At 33.0% G+C, this 22,595-nt stretch overlaps 1 protein-coding gene across 1 annotated transcript; it reads left to right on the top strand.

Moving 5' to 3' along the window:
- Window positions 1-17,040: 17,040 nt before the first annotated feature.
- Window positions 17,041-22,239, top strand: LOC137810802 (uncharacterized). The gene is made up of 10 exons (XM_068612245.1): window positions 17,041-17,374; window positions 18,124-18,519; window positions 18,907-18,990; window positions 19,086-19,295; window positions 19,580-19,715; window positions 19,844-20,006; window positions 20,134-20,262; window positions 20,831-21,025; window positions 21,376-21,498; window positions 21,723-22,239. Exons 2-10 carry the CDS (start codon window positions 18,201-18,203, stop codon window positions 21,840-21,842), a joined length of 1,479 nt encoding a protein of 492 aa, XP_068468346.1. The 5' UTR covers window positions 17,041-17,374; window positions 18,124-18,200; the 3' UTR covers window positions 21,843-22,239.
- Window positions 22,240-22,595: the final 356 nt, after the last annotated feature.

Genomic DNA, 22,595 nt, shown 5'->3' with positions numbered 1-22,595 from the left:
TCAATCCTCTGTATTTTGTTTGATCTACACATTTTCCAGCAGCATCCGCATCCATGTAGCAGCTTGATGGCATTGGAGTGCTTGCTTCTTTGCAACTCTCCATTTCAAATTTCTTGAGAATCTCCTTTGATTGACTCAAGAAGATCCCATCCTTTGTTTGCTTAACCTGCAATTCAAGAAAGAAAGATAGTTCTCCCATCATAGACATTTCAAACTCACCTTTCATTGCAGCCACAAATTCTTCACACAATCTATCTTGTGTAGCACCAAAGATGATATCATCATCATAGATTTGCACAAGAATTATTTCTGCATTTGATTTCTTGATGAAGAGAGTCTTGTCTACCATTCCTCTTTCATAACCATGAGATAGCAGAAAGTTGCTAAGCCTCTCATACCACTGCCTTGGAGCTTGTTTCAGTCCATACAAAGCTTTCTTCAACTTGAAGACATGGTTGGGATACTTATGATCTTCAAAACCCGGTGATTGATCTACATAGACTTCCTCATTGATGTAGCCATTCAAGAAGGCACTCTTGACATCCATTTGAAAGAGTTTAAAACCACTCATACACGCAAACGCCAACAACAGCCTCACAACCTCCAATCTAGCAATAGGAGCAAAGGTCTCACCATAATATATGCCCTCTTCTTGATTGTAGCCTTTTGCAACTAGCCTTGCTTTGTTCCTTGTGATCACACCATCCTCATCTAGCTTGTTCCTGAAAACCCATTTCAAACCAATAATATTCATTTCATTAGTTTTAGAGACAAGAAACCATACCTCATTCCTTGCAAACTGATTAAGCTCTTCATGCATAGCTTCAACCCATTTCTCATCCTTGAGAGCTTCCTCAATTGATTTTGGTTCAATTTGAGAGACAAAAGATGTGTGCCTGCAGAAGTTTGAGATGGAGCTACGTGTGGAGACACCTTCCTTTATCTGCCCTATGATGTTATCCAGTGATAGATCTCTAGGAATCCTCCACTCTTTGGGCAGCTCACTCTGTTGCAGAATTTCAATCGGTTGTTTCTGCGAATCAACCGGTTGTTTTTCTGCACAGATTTCCAGCTTCTCCAAACTGATGCTCTGTTCATCTTCCTCAGCACTGGTCTTTGGGATTTCATTGACTCTGCGATCTACCTCATCAAAGACAACGTGAACTGATTCTTCTACAGTCATCAACCTCTTGTTGTAGACTCTATATGCATGACTTGTGAGTGAATAACCAATGAAGATACCAAGGTCCGCTTTCTCATCAAACTTTCCCAAGTTTTCCTTTCCATTGTTGAGAACGAAACAGCTGCAGCCAAAGTGATGTGATTCCAATAGCCACATAGAACAAGATTCTTGACACTTTGAGGAATCACCTTGAGCTGGAAAATGTAGAGGCACTTTCTTAGAAGTTGGATCATGGTTCTAAGATCAAGAACTCACCAATAACAAGTACCAAATCCCAAACTCATTTGGATGAACCAAATATTGTCAAATTGAATCAACAAAGGAATAGAAACTAGATTAACCGAACAGAATTAGCTACTAATCATATGAACCGAACAGAATTAAAAACAAAACAGAATATAGGTGCTGAAAATAGAAAAACCGAAAGCTAGACAACTCAAAAACACAAGGCAACAAGAACAATTGAAGAAGAAGAAAGGAAGGAGAAGAGAATGCTCATGAAGATGGAAGATAGGTTGGATGATCACGCCACTAGAAGTATGGATGCTCCTAGATGAGTGTGGAAGCCGCCACTTGAGGAAACCATGGTCCTTCAAGATAAGACTAGAGTAGAAGCTCAAAAGCTCTCCAAATGCTCACTCCAATTTTGAGTATAGTTTCTTTAGATAAATTCAAATCTGAATTTTACAAAGAGAGCACCTCTATTTATAGCCTAAGGTGCTGAAATGTAAGCTACACAAATTCAAAAAAACTCCCTCCCAAAAAGCTTCTAGAATTTGCGCCTAAAACAAGGCATGAGGAAGGTGTGATCCTTTCTCTCACTTTGGCACCTCCTTATTTACTCCTACACCTATCTACTAATACACCCCCCCTAAGACTCTTAACTAAAGACTAAAAGATGCTTTAACAATAGAGGTTTCTAATGTTTCCCTCTAAGCACCTTTCTAAACAATATTTATTTAAAACTTGGCATTGCCCTTCATGGGATGGTCTTTGGGCTTTTGTGGGCTTTGGCCTTCTTGGGCTTGGGCTTGGGCTTTATCTTTTGCAAAGATTAACAAGAAAAACTTTAAATGTGAAGGCGAATGATCTTGTTCTTCATTATAAAAAGCCACCTTTAGTTGATTCTCATCATACTCCCCGAGTTGGAGAGAATTCGCCCACGAATTCTGAATCCCTGCATATAACAAAGTCAGTGTACTTTTACAATCAAAAGAGTAAGAAAAAGGAATACATGACTTAGTAGAGGGAATCAAAGGGATTGCAGAAAGGGAGGTCCTATGAATCAACCAAGTTGGAAAAATTTGTTTGGGAATGATGATATTTTTTGGAAAAAGACCTCTTAAATGGTGAAACCCATTAGGAGGTATGAAAAAATCATCCCTAACATATTTTAACCAAGGTGGTGTTGAAATAGGAACCTTGGGTAATGAAAAAGATAAAGAAGAAGAAGACCTTGGAGGGTCCATTTGAGGTATAGCACGAGTCAACATGATGGATTTAGAGGAGAAAATGGTGTGACTCGGTGTAGTACTTACTTCTTTTTCTTTCTCATTTTCTCTTTTAGTTTTCATTTTTATTTGGTCCTCATGAACCTCTTTGGGAGAGAGGGGTTTTAATATAACCTTGCGCCCTAGGAAGGAAAAAGACATTGTATTGGATAGGCCATCATGTAAAACATGTCTATCATATTGCCAAGGCCTTCCTAAAAGAAGATGAGAAGCTTCCATGGGCACAACATCACATAAAACCTCATCTTTATACTTTCCTATAGCAAAGTTAATGAGGACTTGTTTATTCACCATGATTTCACCTACTTCACTAAGCCATTGTAATTTGTAGGGCTTGGTATGAGAGATAGTGGGTAAAGCTAACTTCTCCACAACTCTTGTACTAGCCACATTAGTGCAACTTCCCCCATCAATAATCAAGGAACATAACTTGTTGTTGATAAGACATCGGGTGTGAAAAATATTTTCTCTTTGAGTATCATTCAAAGATTTTGGAATTGTGCCCAACATACGTCTTACCATCAATAAGTCACCTTCGCAAGGACTTTGACTCTCATTTTCACTTGAAGGTCTAGAAGGTGAAGAATGCCTAGGTGAATTGGAATCATGCTCACTAACTACAATGCCTTCATGCATGTACATACTTCGTTTAGAAGGGCAATTAGCAGCAATGTGACCATATCCCAAACATTTAAAACACTTTTGACTAGACGATTTAATTGGGGATTTAGGCCTAGAAGTAGATGGCATAGGATCCTTGGGTTTGAAAGAAGAATCTTTGGAAGGATGTTTAGAAAAAGAATTTTTGTTTTTCCAAGACTTGGAGTAGTATCCATCATTGGAAGCATTTTTGAAAGAGTTTTTCTTAGCAAGTTGGGCTTCCACCTTCATTGCAAGATGAACTAAAGAGCCCAATGATGAATACTCTTGTAACTCAACAATGTCTTGAATATCCTTCCTAAGACCACTCACAAACCTAGCAATCATAGCTTCCTCACTTTCCTCTAATTCAATTTTAAGCACAAGCGTTTCTAGCTCCTTATAATATTCATCCACATTTAGCGTGCCTTGTTGAAACCGTTGGAGTCTCAACATGAGGTCTTTCCTAAAATGTGGGGGCACAAATCTAGCGCGCATTTGATCCTTTAAAGAGTTCCAAGAGTCCACGGGAGGACCCTTGTGATAGATAATGTCCTTTACAATTCCATGCCACCATTTCATGGCATAATCACTAAACTCTAGGGTGGCTAGCTTAAGCTTATGCTCATCTTGGATCTCATGGATCTCAAATATTTCTTCACATTTAGCCTCCCAATCTAAATATACATTAGGATCACTAGAGCCATTAAAACAAGGAAGCTTGACCGAAGGTAGCCTAGCCTTTGCATCTTGGTAGTAACCATTGCCGTAGTGATGTCTTTCTCCTTGAAGATGAGGTCTTTGTCCATGAAATTGTGGTGGATTCCTCCTTCTCCTATGCTCTTCTTCACGGCCAAAATCATTTGAAGAGGCTCTTGAGGATGGTCTATGAGAATGATGCCCATCATGGATAGAAGGAGATGGTCTAGCTTGTTGGACCTCCATCTTTTGCATTTTCTCTTCCAAGCGTCTAATAGTTCTTTGTGCTTCATGTAATTCACCAAGGATTGAAGCTTTGGAAGGAGAATTCTGCTTGTAGGATGCATCACTTGAAAATCCAGCCATTTGTAATTAAAAACAGCAAACACACAAAAACAGCAAACAAGTTAAAAATTAGCAAAAACAGTGAGCTTGGTAATTGAAACTGCCGAAGTGAATTTAAGGCTGAAAAAAGATATCACTCTCAAAGAAATAATGTTCTTGCTCCAATCTGATCTTGAGGCCTTGGAATCCTCAAAAGAAATATGTCAAAGCAAGCACACCAATCTTAAGAGCAAACCACCACAAAACCAAAGAAACAATAAAGACAAACAAGAAAAGGTATAAGCAAGGAAAGGTAATTGCAAAAGGAATACTATATGTAAGACAAACTCAAAGAGTAAGAATGAAAGACAATCAAGAAAATAAAGAACTCAATGAGAAAAGTAGGCACACAAAAGAATACCTAAGGAAAAGCACTAGAGTAGATGAAGAAAACAAAAAAATTTAACTACTGGAAATTTTTTTTTATGCAAACTGTGTTTGATATTCACTGATTTAACTGGAACGTTGTAGAGCGAACTGGATTATGAAATTTATACCACAGAAACTTCAAGATGTTAACTCAATAATGGCACTGGAATCAATTAAAAACAGTAAGCCAATTGAGAGAAATAAATTTTTTAAAATCACTGCCAGATTACCGTATTTTTTTCGGCAGGAATGTACACTTTTTTTATTTTATTTATCATTTTTTGTGTACTTCATATTTTTGAATGATTCTTTTTTCTATTCTTTTCTAACACTTTGAATATCTCAAATCCAGAATTTCAGAATTTTACAGTACGTAAATCAGTTGCAATAAGGAAAAACAGTAAGCACTTTTTTCAGAAACAGAGGAATCCTAATAGGAATAAAAAACAGGATGATGAACTAGCAAAGACATAATAGAAAATGATGTATTGGAACTTGTATAGGTCTAGAATACAAGTATGAACTCAATTCTAAAAAGAAAATGCACAAAGGATCAACATCAATTCAGAAAATTATATGACACCAAAGCAAGAAACAATCAAAACAATAAAAGTACTACTAGAAGTAATGACATATATGGAATAACATGACTAAGACAAAACTTGACAAGATTCAAAAATTAAAAGACACAACACAAATTGTAACAAGTGGAAGGAAGCTTAAGGTAAACTCTAGGAAGGATAATGCCATTCCAAAAGAGCAACCATACTCATAAGAATTATGAGTGCCATAAACCTTTCCACAAACACTTGGAGCAAAAGAAAAACAGCAAGAATACTCAATTAAAATTCTAAAACAGAAACTTAAATTGCAAGAAAAATTAAAGAGCTCTTGAAATAAAGTGCACACAACTCAACAATTAAACAAGAATGAACCTAAGACTCATGATACCACATGATGTGATTCCAATAGCCACATAGAACAAGATTCTTGACACTTTGAGGAATCACCTTGAGCTGGAAAATGTAGAGGCACTTTCTTAGAAGTTGGATCATGGTTCTAAGATCAAGAACTCACCAATAACAAGTACCAAATCCCAAACTCATTTGGATGAACCAAATATTGTCAAATTGAATCAACAAAGGAATAGAAACTAGATTAACCGAACAGAATTAGCTACTAATCATATGAACCGAACAGAATTAAAAACAAAACAGAATATAGGTGCTGAAAATAGAAAAACCGAAAGCTAGACAACTCAAAAACACAAGGCAACAAGAACAATTGAAGAAGAAGAAAGGAAGGAGAAGAGAATGCTCATGAAGATGGAAGATAGGTTGGATGATCACGCCACTAGAAGTATGGATGCTCCTAGATGAGTGTGGAAGCCGCCACTTGAGGAAACCATGGTCCTTCAAGATAAGACTAGAGTAGAAGCTCAAAAGCTCTCCAAATGCTCACTCCAATTTTGAGTATAGTTTCTTTAGATAAATTCAAATCTGAATTTTACAAAGAGAGCACCTCTATTTATAGCCTAAGGTGCTGAAATGTAAGCTACACAAATTCAAAAAAACTCCCTCCCAAAAAGCTTCTAGAATTTGCGCCTAAAACAAGGCATGAGGAAGGTGTGATCCTTTCTCTCACTTTGGCACCTCCTTATTTACTCCTACACCTATCTACTAATACACCCCCCCTAAGACTCTTAACTAAAGACTAAAAGATGCTTTAACAATAGAGGTTTCTAATGTTTCCCTCTAAGCACCTTTCTAAACAATATTTATTTAAAACTTGGCATTGCCCTTCATGGGATGGTCTTTGGGCTTTTGTGGGCTTTGGCCTTCTTGGGCTTGGGCTTGGGCTTGGGCTTGGGCTTTATCTTTTGCAAAGATTAACAAGAAAAACTTTAAATGTGAAGGCGAATGATCTTGTTCTTCATTATAAAAAGCCACCTTTAGTTGATTCTCATCACAAAGACTTTGAGATGACTGATGTTAGGCTTCCTTCCATTGAAGAGTTCATATGGAGTTTTCTTCAAAATGGGCCTTATAAGCACCCTATTCATCACATAACAAGAGGTGCTCACTGCATCTGCCCAAAAATACTTAGGAAGTGATGATTCACTAAGTATTGTCCTTGCAAGCTCTTCAAGAGACTTGTTCTTCCTTTCTACCACTTCATTCTGCTTGGTGTTCTTGGAGCAGAGAAATTGTGCAAAATTCCCAACTTCTCACAGAAATTGCTAAACTTCTCATTCTGAAATTATCCTCCATGATCACTCCTAATAGAACCTATGTTGCTGTTCTTTGTGTTTTGTAGTCTTCTTGCTAGCTTTTTGAATGCAGCAAAGGCATCACTCTTTGATTCCAAGAAAAGAGTCCAAGTGTACCTAGAAAAGTCATCAACAATAACAAGAGCATAATAATTTCCACCAAGACTCATAGTTCTTGAGGGTCCAAAGAGATCCATGTGAAGAAGTTCAAGAGGTCTCAAAGATGAAACAACATTTTTAATTTTGAAAGAACTTTTCACTTGTTTCCCTTTTTGGCATGCTTCACAAATGTGATCCCTCTCAAACTTGAGTTTTGGCAGCCCAATCACAAGATCCTTTGAAATTAGCTTGTTCAAATGATTCATGTGAATATGAGCAATTCTTCTATGCCAAGGCCAAGATTCATCTTGCTTGGATAGAAGACATCCAATTGAACATGGTGAAGAGATATCTAGAAGATACACATTATTAACTCTCTTACCTACCAACATTACCTCTTTGGTGTTAGGTAGACAGATTTCACATGTGTTTGTCTTGAACATCACTTGATACCCCTTGTCACATAGTTGGCTAATGCTCAACAGATTATGCTTTAGGCCTTCAACAAAAAGTACATCATGGATTACCAAGATGTTCTCATCTCCTATGGATCCTCTCCCAAGAATTCTTCCTTTGTTGTTGTCTCCATAGGTGACATGACCCTCTTGCTTGAAGGAGATACTCAGGAACTTTGATTTGTCCCTTGTCATATGCTTGGAGCATCCACTATCCAAGTACCATAGTTGCTTGCTCTCCTCCAAGTTTTCCTACAAAAGAGATTTTCAAGTACAAAGATTTGGTCCCCTTATGAATGTGGGTCCATCTGGTTTATACTCATTAATTAAAGCTTTATTTCCCTTAGGAATCCACTTCATAAGACCTTTAGGAACAACATGTTTTCTGATTTTACAGAACCTCACAGAATGACCTCTTTTCATGCAATAGAAGCATGTAACAATCGGTTGTTTCGATGGTCCAATTTGTTTTTCTAGCATTTTCGAAAAAGATTTTGAAAATCTATCTTGTTTGTTTTGTGGATTAAAACCCAATCCAGATTTTCCAAAAACACAGTTTTGAGATGCTAGAACACTCTCAAAGTTGGATTGGCCTTTAGAAAGCTTATCCACTGTTTTAACAAGATAGTGGACCTTCTTTTCAAGATTTTCACAATTTTCACAAACTAGAGTATGACACTTGCAAAAGGAGTTTTTGTAAATGATTTCCAGATTTTCAAAATCTGTTCTTGAATGTTCTAAATCCTCTTCCAGTGCCTTTACTCTGTTTTCAAGCCAGCTGTTCTTTTCTTTTAACTGATTGTTCAAGAGAGCCAATCGGTTGGCTTCTTCATGTGTTTCTTGAAAGGCTTGAAGCAATTGACCATAATTTTCAGAGTTTGAGGAGTTTGATGAACTTACACTACTTGAGTCATCCTCCCTTCTGGCCATGAAGCAAAGATTGAGGCTTTTCTTATTTTGCCTTCTTTTCCTTCTTGCTTGATTCTTTTTCATTGCTTCCTTTGGTTCATGAGCAGCCTTGAGTGTGTCCCACATATCCTTAGCAGTTTTTGCACTTTGATATCCTAAAAAATTCATTAGTATCTAGTGCAAAAGCTATAATGTTTTGAGCAGACCTATCAAGTTGGGCCATCTTACATTCATCATTTGTCCATTTGGACAAAGGTTTTGCAATGAAAGAATTATCCTTTTTGAACTTTGGAATGTAAGGACCATTCTCAATTGAATCCCAAATTCTTTGATCAATAGATTCAATAAAGATTTTCATTCTTGCTTCCCAAAACTTATAATTCAATCCACAGAATAAAGGTGGTTTGTAGATTGAAGCACCTTCCTCAAAAGATAGTTTTCCAGCCAAAGAAAAAAGATTTTTAGATCAACTTGAATAACTTTCAAGAACCAAGCTCTTGATGCCAATTGTTAGAATATATGGCCTTAAACGAGAGGGGGGGGTGAATTGTTTAAGAAAGATTTTCGTAAAATTTTAAGCCTAGAATGAAAATACTTCAAGAAAACCTTGATTAAGGAATCAGTTTTTCAAAACATAAAGCAAAAGCACAATACTGGAAAAACAATCGGTTGTTTTACCGAAACAATCGTTTGTTTATACCAGTTATCAAATAACAAAACTGAATTTAAAGAGATAGGGAAAGAGAGATTGTACACAGATGTTTATACTGGTTCACTCCAAACCCAGAGCTACATCCAGTCTTCTCAAAAACCCTGAGGAAATCCACTAAGCAATCACAACTTGATCACTTACACAACAACCAAGAGAATGACCTTGAACACCTCAAGAAACACACTCTCCTTGGTCAACACACCTACACCAAGATTGCTGATCTTGATCCCCTCAAGAACACACAACCAATCTTAGCAAACACAGAAACGAAACTTGTTTCACAGAGAATACAAGGATTACACTTGGTACAGAAGATAATCTGAAATCAATACAAGCATAATCCTATTCCACAGACTTTGATCAATCACTAACTCTTAGCAATCTCAGCTCTTTGAAAAACTCAAAAACTCTTAGTGAAAACTTGTCAAAGATTAATTGTCAAATCTGTTTTTCTGAATTTATTCAAAGATGTAGTTTGTTATCAAATCTTAACAAACTGTTAAATTGCATTAAAAGATTGGTCAAAGCATTTAATGACTGGAGCGTAAGCAGTTAAAACATTTAAAGCCCAGTCAAAGATAAAACAGTTTTTCTGTTATGGTCCCAAAACAAACAATCGGTTGTTTCCTCGAATCAATCGGTTGTTTTGGTTCTTAACAGTTCAACCATTTGAAAAACAGTTTTCAATCTTTTTCTCAAAACACCTAAGTACAAACAATCGGTTGTTTCGATAAAACAATCGGTTGTTTTAACTTAGTTTGAAAACATTTTACTTTCACAAATATTGAGATGCTTATGCTTTAGATTTAATCAAAGGGTGGATTACACAACTCAAACTACCCCAGAACTAAGCTAAACCAGCACAGCAACACCAAGCACAGCAAAGACTTCAACATCATTCAAAGGGTTTGGATTCTTCAAAGCTTGAACACCTCTTGGTTCAACAGTAAGAAGGTAAACAACTTGAATGGATTGAAAATAGTATTTGGAACAACCTCTTTGGAGAGTGGAACATGCCTGTGTATCGATCAAAATGTGATACAACTAAAAAGAATCGTTTATCCAAAAAAGGTGTATGTTTGCACAGTGGAGGATCCATTAGCGTGCATGAACACGCGATTCGTTTGGTATGACTTCTCTATAAAATTTTGGATTAATCTATGATTAATTATTATCACCTTAATTTATAAAAATGTTTTGTTTATAGACAGAGGATTTTGACCGCTCGATGAAGTGTTTCAACAAACACATATACGTAAAAGCATTGGAGATTTTGTTGATGATAGATCGAGGCGGACACATGTTAGTTTTTTTCAACTTTTTTCCAACTTTTTTGTACATGTACATTAATTACTATTTTATAACAAATATTTATCATTTTAATAGGAAGATTTTGAAAGTAGATTCTCTCGATCATTATCTGAGTCATCATCTGTGTGTACCTCGATATCCACTCCATTAGATCCTACTGAGGAGGAAAGATTAAGAAACAGTTGTTGGTTAGAAGTTGCAGGTGAAAGGTAGAAGGGACGAGTGTACGGGGTTGGATGTGTCGATCATCAGGACGACTGTGTTGATTGTTACCTACAAAAAACACAAGCATATTCTAGTAAGAAAGTTGATTTTGAAGAAATTGTTGAACTTAGACAACGACTATCAACAAGTGAGAAGCAGACTCGACACATGAATTCCCGGTTTCAATCCTTTCAAGAACTTATGATTCAATATCTACTGCCTAAAGCAGTAGTGGCTCCACAACATATTTTTCAACAGCCAAATACTCCGCAGTCAAATACTCAACAAGTAAATACTCCACAAAATCAAATGCAAGATAATGATGAAGTGCAAGATGACAACAATCATGATGAGCAACACAATTCACCTGCTCAAGATTATAATAATTATTAGTTTTTTCAAAACTTTGTAATGAATTGAATTTCTTATTATTAGATGTTTTCTTTGGTTTGAATGAAATACATTTGAATATTTTGAACATTTGGAAATAATATATTATCATGCTTTTCAAAATATGGGAGGTTTGAATGTTTCATGAATATGTCTCTCAATGTTTTCAGTATATCCAGGTCTGGAAAATTGATTTTTCAATACTTTCAGATGTACGAAAAAAAAATTACATTTACATATGGATATAACCGTATTTGATATATTAGTAATTACATACGAATATTTTTGTATGTAACTTTCTGGTGTAATTACGTGTGTAACAACCTACGACAGTTTTACATATGGATTTTTTTTTCTGTATGTAATTCGTAGGTAACTATGTTTTACATATGATTTAGTGTCTTACATACAGATTGGTGTTGTATGTAATACCAAATTTTCTTGTAGTGTATGGCTACTACGTGATGTAGTAGATGAGAAGCATTATTTGAACTAGTATTATTAACTCTTGAACAAATGTAACACATTTAAACATAGGATCATTTTTATTTTACCTTTATGATGACTCATAATCACATGCGTGAAATATTTCATGTTTTCAATGATCAATCTCCACTATCTCGAAATAACATCCAAAAAGCTTAAGAGAAAAATGTGTTACTTTCCTTCTCTGACATAGATAATATAGTTTTACTTTCTTATTCATAAAACTTTCAGGTTAAATTAGATGATTTTGTATAGAAGTTTTAGTTGAAATGTTTATTTATTATTGTTTGAATTGTTATTGAGAATTCTTTTACTTGGTTTGAAGTCAAAACCAATTTAATTTAAAAAAATATCCAAAATTTGTGTTGGTTAACGTATGATACAACATAAAGTTTTTTGGACTCTTTTTTACCTCTGTTTCTATTATAATTTTATGTCTGTTGTGTTACGGTCCAACGTAAATGCAAAAATTTTACATCAAATTTGTGATCCACCTAAATTTACATCACTCACATCTACCTCAGACTATTAAAAGAAATAAATAAATAAAAACTTTTAATAACAAACATAAAATTTTCTTTTACATATGTAACTCTTAAAATATATTAAATTAAAATAAAATAAAAGTTAAGACACAAAATAAATATTTTAAAGAGTTATTCTTGATATTTGTCCTATTTTTTAAATCTATTATAACTATTAGATTAAAAGAAAAAAAAAATACTTTGAGTGCTACTTAATAACTTATCCCTCCTATACACACAAGTGAAAAAGTTAAGAGAATATAATCTACTGGCCTAAAGGATGCAATATTTTCTATTATATACAACAAAAACAAAAACTAGAACATGTAACTAACACAATTCATGGCATGAATGGTCTCCAATGAAAATTTAAATACAACAGCAACGTAAATATTTCTATATTGTTATCATTCAGTCAATTGCATTATTATACACACGTTGGAGATCCCACATCGACTAGAGATTAGAACCTTTCATTGTATATACGTGGGTGCAAACCTCAACCTTATGAGCCGGTTTTATGAAGTTGAGTTAGGCTTAAAGTCCACTTCGTAACACACAAATAAATAAATATTATTATTTTCAGAATATTTAATTACAAATTATATATATTAAGATTATTTTTATTTAATTCTTATGTTAAAATATTTATATCAATAATGTATCAAAAGAAACCCAAGCGTCTCTAAAACAACCCTCATTCCCCTTCATCTATATGCAATTAAACTGATTTTGAAGTCATAGTAAGTACTTTTAAAGTCCCTATTTTTCTTCTAATTAATGCAGGTTGTTGAAGTGGAAGTGGTGCAAGATAATGAAAGAACTTCTTCCATGGGGAGACAAAGTCTTTTAGAGGAATCTTGTTATTGCTGAGAGTGGCTGAGTGCCTAAATCAATGATTGGTTTGGTGAAGTGTGTTCTTATTGGAAAACCTAAATATATGAATTCAATATTGTTGGGGTTGAGATTCTTAAACAATAATAATTTATGTTGTTGTGTATCACTTGAAAAGGGCTTTTGGATTGTTGGGCAAAGGAGGGTTTGCTTTGATTTGGTCTAAAAATAAAATGTTTAAAATAATTTAAGAATGATGATTAGAATTTTTATGGTTAATATTTAATTAATTATAGTACGTAGTTGTTAGCCACTGTCTGCCCTGGCTGTTTTCACTTGTCGCAATGCCTTTGTTGCTGGTTCAACAATATTGGTACACATGTAATATAATCATAATAATAATGTATCCTTTAATACATTCTTTTTATCATAATTTTTTATTATAAATTAAAATTTATTAAAAATCGTATGATTATTATTTAATAAATCATACTTGTGGTTTTATAATTTTCAACGGAACAAAAAAATAATAATTACTAACACTGATATATAAATTATCAAAAATTTATATACAATAAACTCTTATAGTTGGATCAACATTTTAGGTTGTTCTAATGTCAAATCGAATTGAGATAATATTGTAGGACGAGGATTAAGGGAAGATATATTTATTTATTTTTATTATGATTTTAAGTAAGGAATTTTTTAAACCGCTTTTCTATTCTCATATACGTGTTAATGTTCTGACATTAAGTGCATTGAGATAATATCGTTAGATTCATTCATCGCATTTGAGGTACTGTCCACTTTGAAGTTTGAAACTTATTAGAGTTTTGTCCTTATAAAAAGTGCATCAGAGAGTTAAAGACGGAGATATATTTACATTGTATTTGATATCGACTACTAAGTAATGTGAGACTATCAAAACAAGTCTTCTCAATCAAGGTCTAAGGGAACAAAAGTTTGTCTTTAGAACGACTTTTATAGTAATATTTTAGTCCATTGAGATAATATCGTTATGATTAATAACCACATTCGAGGTATTGTCCTCTTTAAAATTTAGAGTTTCATCAAGGTTTTATTATTAAAAAATGTTTTAAAAGATTAAGGAAGAAAAAATATATTTAAATTAGTCTTTGCTTGTAAATAACATGAAAGAGACTTAGATTTTCGTCCAAGTTTATGAAATTGTATCAGTGAGGAAAATTAAAATCAATTCCTAAAAAAAAATATGTTGAATTCATGAGAACCATTTTTGAAACATTGTACCAAACGACAAATTTAACCTAACATGAAAAATTTAAAAGAATCTCCATCAAAATATTAGGTAAGAATATCTTTAGAATGATTATTCTAAAATGACTTTAGGATAATTTTAATTTCTCTTAAGATAGGAGAAAAAAACAACTATATTACATAAATTGCATTTATATGACATGTTTACTTATTGATGAGAATAGTTAAATTAACTACGAATATCAAATAGGAAGTTATTTTTTGAAATAGTTTTTTTTGCTGGTTAAATAAATTTTGTTCATTCGGACTTGAAAAAAAAATTACAAGATCGAACTCTCTTTTTTTCATTTAGCACCCTTAGTTAAAATAATTTCTCCTTAATACTTTGATAACCTGAGATGCTTTTTTATTGTTTATTTTTCTGTATATGCTCACAAAAATAATCCAACGTTAAAGTCAGTAATAACTATATTGTGTAATAATAAATGTGCAAAATTTAATAGTACAACCCATCCCAATATTTGATTTGTTAATTAATTAATCTCGAGACCTTGATTATATTGTTAATATGGTATGATGTTATTTTTGTTTACTTGACATTTGGATGTTCAAGTCTCTTTGGCATCTCAATGTACTTCACATAACATATATGGTATTATTTTGTTTTTTAATCATATAAATAACTTTTATAAAAAAATTATATGAATTATTAATTTGAAGATTTTGGTAGGTAAGGAGACAAATTCAATAATTCATGACAAAGAAGTGGCCATGCCATCTTACAAAGTTAGGACAAGAGAGATATTAGTTATTTAGATACTTTGTCTTTGGTTACAATTTTTTAATATCATGATACTTTCCCATTCATATAAACTAAACATTAATTCAAATAATAATATTGTAGTCTTTCAAACTTGAAAGAGACACTTATATATATTAATTTGAGAACAAAAGACAATTGCTAATCGTATAGAGCGTATCTTAGAAAATATTAAAACGCACAAAACTTATACAGTAAATATATTATTTTGCAATTTTTTTGTACTTTATTTATTAATATTTTATGTATTTAATAAAATTAATTATCACATAAATTATTGAGATAAAACTTTAACATTAACCGCATATAACATTGTATATAACTATTTTCCTATTAATTAGTGTCAATAAAACTTTAAATGTAAACACTAATTACAATGTATACTATTGGAAATTTTATGTTATGTTTCAATTTAAAATAAAAATTTGTGTTTTATTTTATGTTAGGTGTAATATTGGATGGTGTTTGTGTAATAAATTGTCCAACTAGTATATGTAGGATTACTTCATATGTTCAATGTGTGTGAGATATTTTAAATATTTAAGACATTCATTTAAATGTTTGAATGAATATTTTGATGCATGTAGAATTATTTATGAAATATAGTTAGTGAGTAATGTGTATATAGATTTTACCTACAAACTGGAATTGGTAGATATTACTTACGAGCTGAAATTGGTAGATATTAGCTACAAACTGGAGTTGGTGGATATTATCTACAGACTGGAGTTGTTGACTATTACATATAGATTGTTGTTAGTGAGTATTACCTATGGACTATTATTGGTAGATATTACTTACAGACTGTTGTTACCCACAGACTCAACATCTGCAAGTAAATTACCTACGCCTACTTTATCTATAATTTTTTTTTCCATAAAAAATCCTAAATAATGTTGATTTATCTATGAATTTTTGTTACAAAACATAAATTTCACATTAAAAGAGAATAAACATGAAGATAAATATAATTTTTTTATCTGGAAAACATACCCTCTACCACTTTGTTATCCTAAGTAAATCCTTCTTGTCAAGTTGTGGACTTTTTGAAGTTCTCATAATGAAAGTTGTCCTATAAAAAAACTTTTTAATATTTAAATAAATAAGAATTCAAAGTAATAATTTATATAGTTTTTTAGTCTCAAAATTAAAATAAAATATTAATAGATTTATTATTATGATAAATGTAACAATCTTATAAAATATTAAGATATATTCTTTTGAAATAAAACATATTAAAATGGGTTGATAAGTGAATAATTAATTATATTATGTATAAGGCAAAGGTGGCGTGTATTTTGTGTTCTTTTTAAATCTAAATGTATTTGATCTTCTCCATAACAAGATATTTGTAATTTTACTCCAACATTCAAGTTAATTTAAATCTAAGAAAATGTGTTAGTTCTATATTAAATTTTTCTATTTTGTGTTCTGAAATGTTATCTATTTATAATAATAATTTTGAACTTTTAGTTGTACAGCTAATTAAGTTAAGCTCCCGATCCAATCAATTTCTAATCATAATTTGAGGTGTTTAATATGATTTGATGCAAATAATTACACAGTTATATTGTTGGAATGGTAGGATTATGATGTGTCGAGATGTCGAATGAGTACTAAACATCTAGACTTTTCGGTATTCGGTAGTACAATATATAATTTTATTTTTACATTCGAGTACCTAAATATTTGCTTTTAATTAAAGCCATAAATTTTATTTATTACATTGGTTTATATTTCAATTGTATTAAGAATTAAATAAGTTTTTGGTGTATTAAGAAATATAGAAAAGCATTTATATATAGTAATGTAAAAAAAATCATATTATGAATCAACTATAAAGCATGTTAACAAAAGTACCATAAATGACAATTTTTATTGGTTAAAAGACCTCTTAACAGTTGTATAGAAAAGACAGTTTAAAATTATTAATCTTAAAAAGACGAGTGTTTGAGAAGAGGTGGGTTAATATTTAATAAGATGTTTGAATACCTATTTTTACCCTTAGCATGCATCATTTGAAACTGGTTACTATCCATGATAAGAAAAAAGGTATTTATAGTTTGTGAGAATGAAGAAGACTTTGACAACGAAGTAGGATCCGACTAGATCGGAGGTTTGTGTTGTGTTGGGTACTTGTCAAAATCTTTCGTGCTTTCGGAGTCTCTCTCTTTATTTTGGTTGGAACAACCTCTTTCTTCTCTTTCCTTGTCTCTTTTTTTCTCTCATCTCAAACCAGTTAAAGGACAAAGGAAATCACAACCAACACGTAAAGAGAGGAATCCTAGTTCCTTTCTGGGAACGACGGATCCTCCATTCATGCAGAGTACCCCTCATCAGGTGATTCAATTCTATTCTTTTGTTATCATCAATCCTTTTAGCAACTGCCCTTTTATCATTTTCTTCATTCATACAACCACCTTTTCATTCTTTGTGCATGCATGTGCTGTTTATGTATTCATACATATAAATGCCTTCTTTTCCCTCATGTGTGCTTTTGTTTTCACGTGTGGTGTCCCTGATGTGTTGTTGTGTTGTGTCCGTCGGTTATCCCTTCAACATACGTACTTGTTGGAGGTTTGTGTTCATGTGAACACGTACCATGAGTCCAGGTCAACGTAATTATCCTTTGATACATCTTGTTTTTGTCAACTCTTGCGAGCCAAATCATTGTGTGAATCTTTCTTCTTTCTTTTATTTTTTTACAAATGGTATATATTTATATTCTTGTGTTCAGGTATTTTTCTTCAGAATGAGGTGGTGTATGGTAGGCACAGTATGTAACACTTTGATGGAGTCCATGTTATAATCAATCGTAGGTGTATCATTGTCTAGAGTGCTGTTTCTAAAACAAATTAACTTGAGGTGTATATATATATATATATACACTCACGTATATGTGTGTGTGCAGGCTGTTGCTAGATTTAATTGATTATTAGGAAAAGCCAATTCTATTAAACTGAGTTGGCTTTCAAATCCTAGTTCATATATTGATTAACCATTACTCTGCCTTTTCTTTTTTATGTATTTTTCTTCCATGTTTTGATGCTAATCTAAAACTATAATTTGATTGTTTGTGTGGCTGCTAGGTTCTAATTTTTCCCAGGGGGATTAATCATAGACACACTTCCTAATCCTTTTTGTGGTGAAATATAAGAAAGTCAAAATGTTGGCTGGATTAGTGAAGAAGATCGCTTCCACCACAATGGGGAGCTGTGCCTCAAATCCAAATAGAAAAGGCAGTGGTCACAAAAGAAGAAAACACAAGTCTGGCAAACGCAGAGGAAATATTCCCACAGCACTTCCTGAGATGCCTTTGAAAAGGGTAAGCAATGCTGGAAGCCTTGTGGGAGATTTCAATCTCAGTGACTTTGTTCACCTGGACTTTGAGAATGGTGCTTCAGCCCCCTGCAGAAGATCAGAGGTTTCAAACATGAAGTTTCATCTCACACAGCTTCAATACCATAGTCAAATTGATGCAAATGGTATACATGTTTTCTTTTCTCCCCCTCCTCCTTTCTGCAATGCAAAACTATTAAGAATTTTTTTGTTAATTAATGAATTCCTTAAAGAGAACTTGCAGCGATTTAATTATATCAGGTACTCATTTGGCGCTTTGGTTATTTATGATTTTAATGTTTGTGCCTTTGATGGTTTATGATTGTTTGGTTGATTAGACATTGCTAAAACTGTAGTCTTTAATTGAGTCAAACGGCGCTGTGTGATCAATGTAGCTAACCATAACTGAGATAAGGCTTGGTGTCGTGGTCTTTGATGATGTTTCTTATGGTATTTAGCTTGATGAATTTCATGGAGTTGACATTTCTCCCTATGCTAAACATGCTTGACGAATATATACATATATTATGCAGGAAAATATCAAGAAGAAGCATGGTTTGATTCAGTCAGCATTATAGAATCTGATTCAGATGATGACTTCAGCAGTGTGCATGGAGGTGATGCCTTTATTGCTTGCAGTTCCTAGTGTCCATTTCAGAATCGGTTCTTGTTATCTTAATGGAACTTATGTGTTTTTCTTTTATGGTGACAGATTGTTTTCCCTTTACCAGCAATGCTTTGACAAATGGCCCAAATACTCAGTTACTTCAGTATGAAACCGCATCTTGCTACCTCAAAATAGATGGAGCTAACTGTAAGAATGGGGAGAAAACTCAAGAAACCAACTCAAAACAATCAACAGTTATCATGCTTTCTGTAAAAAGGTCATCAATTGATGGATATGACAAGATGACCGAATCCTGTAAGTGCATAATATGTAGTATTTTCCATTGTTTTATTCAATGACTGGGCTGTTTGCTTTTCATACAGACTTTATCTTTAAAAATCTCTCAATGTTAAATTATGAACATCTTGGAGGCTTTCCTTGTCCAACAATGAGAATGTAATCTGTACTTATTACATATCAGTTGATAATCTTTTGTGTGTGGCACTATTTGTTACAGCTACATTGCTACTTTTCTTATATTAATAAATGCATTCATTCTTCTCAGAATTATGACGATACTATAATGATTGGATGGGCAGGTTCATCAGAGAAATTTATTTATCGTCCCAGGGCAGGGCTTCAAATTCCAGGTTCAACTCAAGAAAAGCCATCACCTTGTACATGGTCTGTGATTGCACCATCAGTGTTCAAGCTTCGTGGTGAAAACTTTTTCAGGCACGTGAGATTGTGTTTGTCAATATTCTGTCATTTTATGCTCATATTCATCCATCAGTTATAGTCCATTGGTTTTCTTCTTTGTTTCTTCTAAACGATTGATATTATATGTGAAATAATTTATGCAGAGACAAGCAAAAGTGCCCTGCTCCTGACACCTGTCCTTATATACCAATAGGTGTTGATTTATTTTCCTGTCCGAAGAAGATAAATCACATTGCTAGGTATCTTGAACTTCCATCTGTCAAAGAAAATGAGAAATTACCTTCCCTCCTCATTGTTAATATACAGGTTTGCTCCTTTTACACTCACAAGTCACAAATATTCTTCACTTTTGATGTGGTCTATAGCTGTTAGTTTTCTACTTATACAACGTTAAAGAATGCTTACTTACATAATTATGTTTCTTTTGCCTTAGTTGCCAACATATGCTGCTAGCGTGTTCCTTGGTGATGCCGATGGGGAAGGCTTGAGTCTTGTGCTGTATTTTAAATTGTCCGAGAATTTTGAGAATGAGATCTCAAAAAATTTCCAGGGCATGATTAAGGTATTTATTTTCATTAGTAGCTAGCTACCTGATTAAACTTCTAGTTCTGCCAGGTTACAGTATTGTTACTTTATGACATCACTAGTTCCACTGTGTTTTGTTCAAGGCGAATGCAATTGCCAACCCAAATAGGAGGCCAGGTTTTAAAACTTGACTTAGCAGTAAATACAAGTGGTTTCTGTAATTTAGAAACTTGACAAGTTAGTTTAAAACCAAAATGGCTGCTTAGAACATGCTTGCCTAGGCTACCCTCATAACTATTGGTAAAACATATATCCTCTTTGAGAAGGACCTTCATCCTAATCCTGTTAACCAGAGTAATCTTTTTTGGTTTACTTCACCTTAAAATGTGCATGGATATATGTGTTACAAATTGAGGTACCCTTTTGAAGTAGGTTCTTAGTATGACATGCTCATAAGCTTTCTAGTAGTTTCCTTCTCAAGTTTGCTATATATTGTCAATTATAGTCTTCCAAACTTAAGGGAAAACAAGTGAAATCCAATATGATCTTGCTGTAGATTGAGCATTTCTTTTTTTTCTAGCTAAACAACAGTATTGGTTTGACAGAGATTAATGGATGATGAGATGGAAAAGGTGAAAGGGTATACAAAGGAAAGCACGGTTCCCTATAGGGAGAGACTAAAAATTTTGGCCGGGGTTGTGAATCCTGAGGACCTTAACCTGTATTCTGCAGAGAAAAAGCTTATAAATGCTTACAATGGCAAGCCTGTGTTGTCACGTCCTCAGCATGAATTCCATAAGGTATATATACTCAGATCTTCCTTGGCTTAAAATATGTCTAGTTCTCAACTTAAGAAGGAGCCTATGAAATAGCAATATATTACATATGACATCAGAATTGAGTTAATTTGGTAAGTACATTTTTATTTTTGCTGTTAGTTAAAATGTCTGGCCTAATGCAATAAAACCTTAGGATTTTGAGGTGGAATGATCAATAAGAAGTTGTTTGAAGAAAACACTATTTTCTTAGTAGCAAAGATCCTTCTGAAGTTCCTTTGATTTTGCATTAAGGCATAAAGCTCACTTTAGCATGTAGAATGATTCTTCTGCTCCCCTTATCTGTACACATTATTCATGTATTTTAATTACAGGGACCTAACTACTTTGAGATAGATCTGGATATACATCGCTTTAGCTACATATCAAGGAAAGGACTTGATTCACTGCGAGACCGTGTAAAGCTTGGAATACTTGATGTTGGCCTAACTATCCAGGTATATTCTGGTCTTGCTATATCCTGCTACTATCTCTATTAGACAAACAAAGTGCTTACAACAAAATCCTAACACTTATTTTTCTATTAGTTAAAAGGCTTAATTATACTTTTAATCTATGAAAAATGAGAGAGTTTTTATTTTGGTTAGGTTTATATGGAATAAAAACATACTTTAGTTTAATTAAATATACTATTTGATACTCATTTGTTATGGTTTTGCAGGCACAAAAGCAAGAGGAACTTCCAGAGGAGGTGTTGTGCTGCTTACGATTGAACAAAATTGATTTTGTTAACCATGGCCAAATTCCTACTCTTGTGACTCTTGAGGATAACTCAAGTTGATGGATGAGGGAGAAAAAGTAATGAAAAAAAGAAGAAGCTTGGTGAATAGTTTCAAAGACTGGGGTGCCAAATCTATTTAATTAACATGGGAAATAAAAAAAGGGAAGAAAAGAAGCAAAATTGAAGAAATTTGAGCTTTCTCCAACATTTAAGATTCATTTTTTTAAAATTATTATTTATGAGATGATGCTATCAAAGTCCTACATATTGTTACTTTGCATCACAATTATCTTCTCCTTCGTGTTGTTCTGAGGAAGGCTAATTAAAAATTGTAATTGGGATATTCTTTTAGGAGAAAAGGAAAATGTTTTCTAACATTTTAGTTTGTACATTTATTTTCTCTTTAAAGTTTATTCTACATAAGAAGGTTAACCCTTGAGGATTCTTTTGATTCTTATGGTTGTTTTACTTTTCATTTCAGTATTTGATATCTTCTTTCCTTTTTTTTTTCTACATACGCAATTAGACGCAGTGACGGAGCTACAAATCTCGCTTCAAGGGGGTCAAGAAAAAAGAATTTAATAAAAAGTTTCATATATATATATATATAACATTATTTAATTTTATTATTTATGTAAAATTTAAATAGATATATTTGTTTTCTAACATTATCAAAAAAAAATATATACACTTATTTTCAAATATACTAATTATATATTTATATATCTATATACACTACAAGAAATAATTAGTTGCAATAGTAATTAAATTAGAGACCATTTTAAAAATTAAAAAAATTGGTTTCTAAATTAG

This window comes from Phaseolus vulgaris, chromosome 2 (genome assembly GCF_000499845.2).
Source record: "Phaseolus vulgaris cultivar G19833 chromosome 2, P. vulgaris v2.0, whole genome shotgun sequence".
Lineage (NCBI taxonomy): Eukaryota > Viridiplantae > Streptophyta > Magnoliopsida > Fabales > Fabaceae > Phaseolus > Phaseolus vulgaris.
This window is presented reverse-complemented; position numbering and strand designations above follow the sequence as displayed.

Excerpts from the sequence above, each read along its gene's own strand:
- LOC137810802 (XM_068612245.1), top strand. The coding sequence starts at position 18,201 with ATGTTGGCTGGATTAGTGAAGAAGATCGCTTCCACCACAATGGGGAGC. Across the intron at positions 19,716-19,843 it reads CGTGGTGAAAACTTTTTCAG|AGACAAGCAAAAGTGCCCTG; the intron begins GCACGTGAGATT and ends TAATTTATGCAG. Across the intron at positions 21,499-21,722 it reads ATGTTGGCCTAACTATCCAG|GCACAAAAGCAAGAGGAACT; the intron begins GTATATTCTGGT and ends ATGGTTTTGCAG.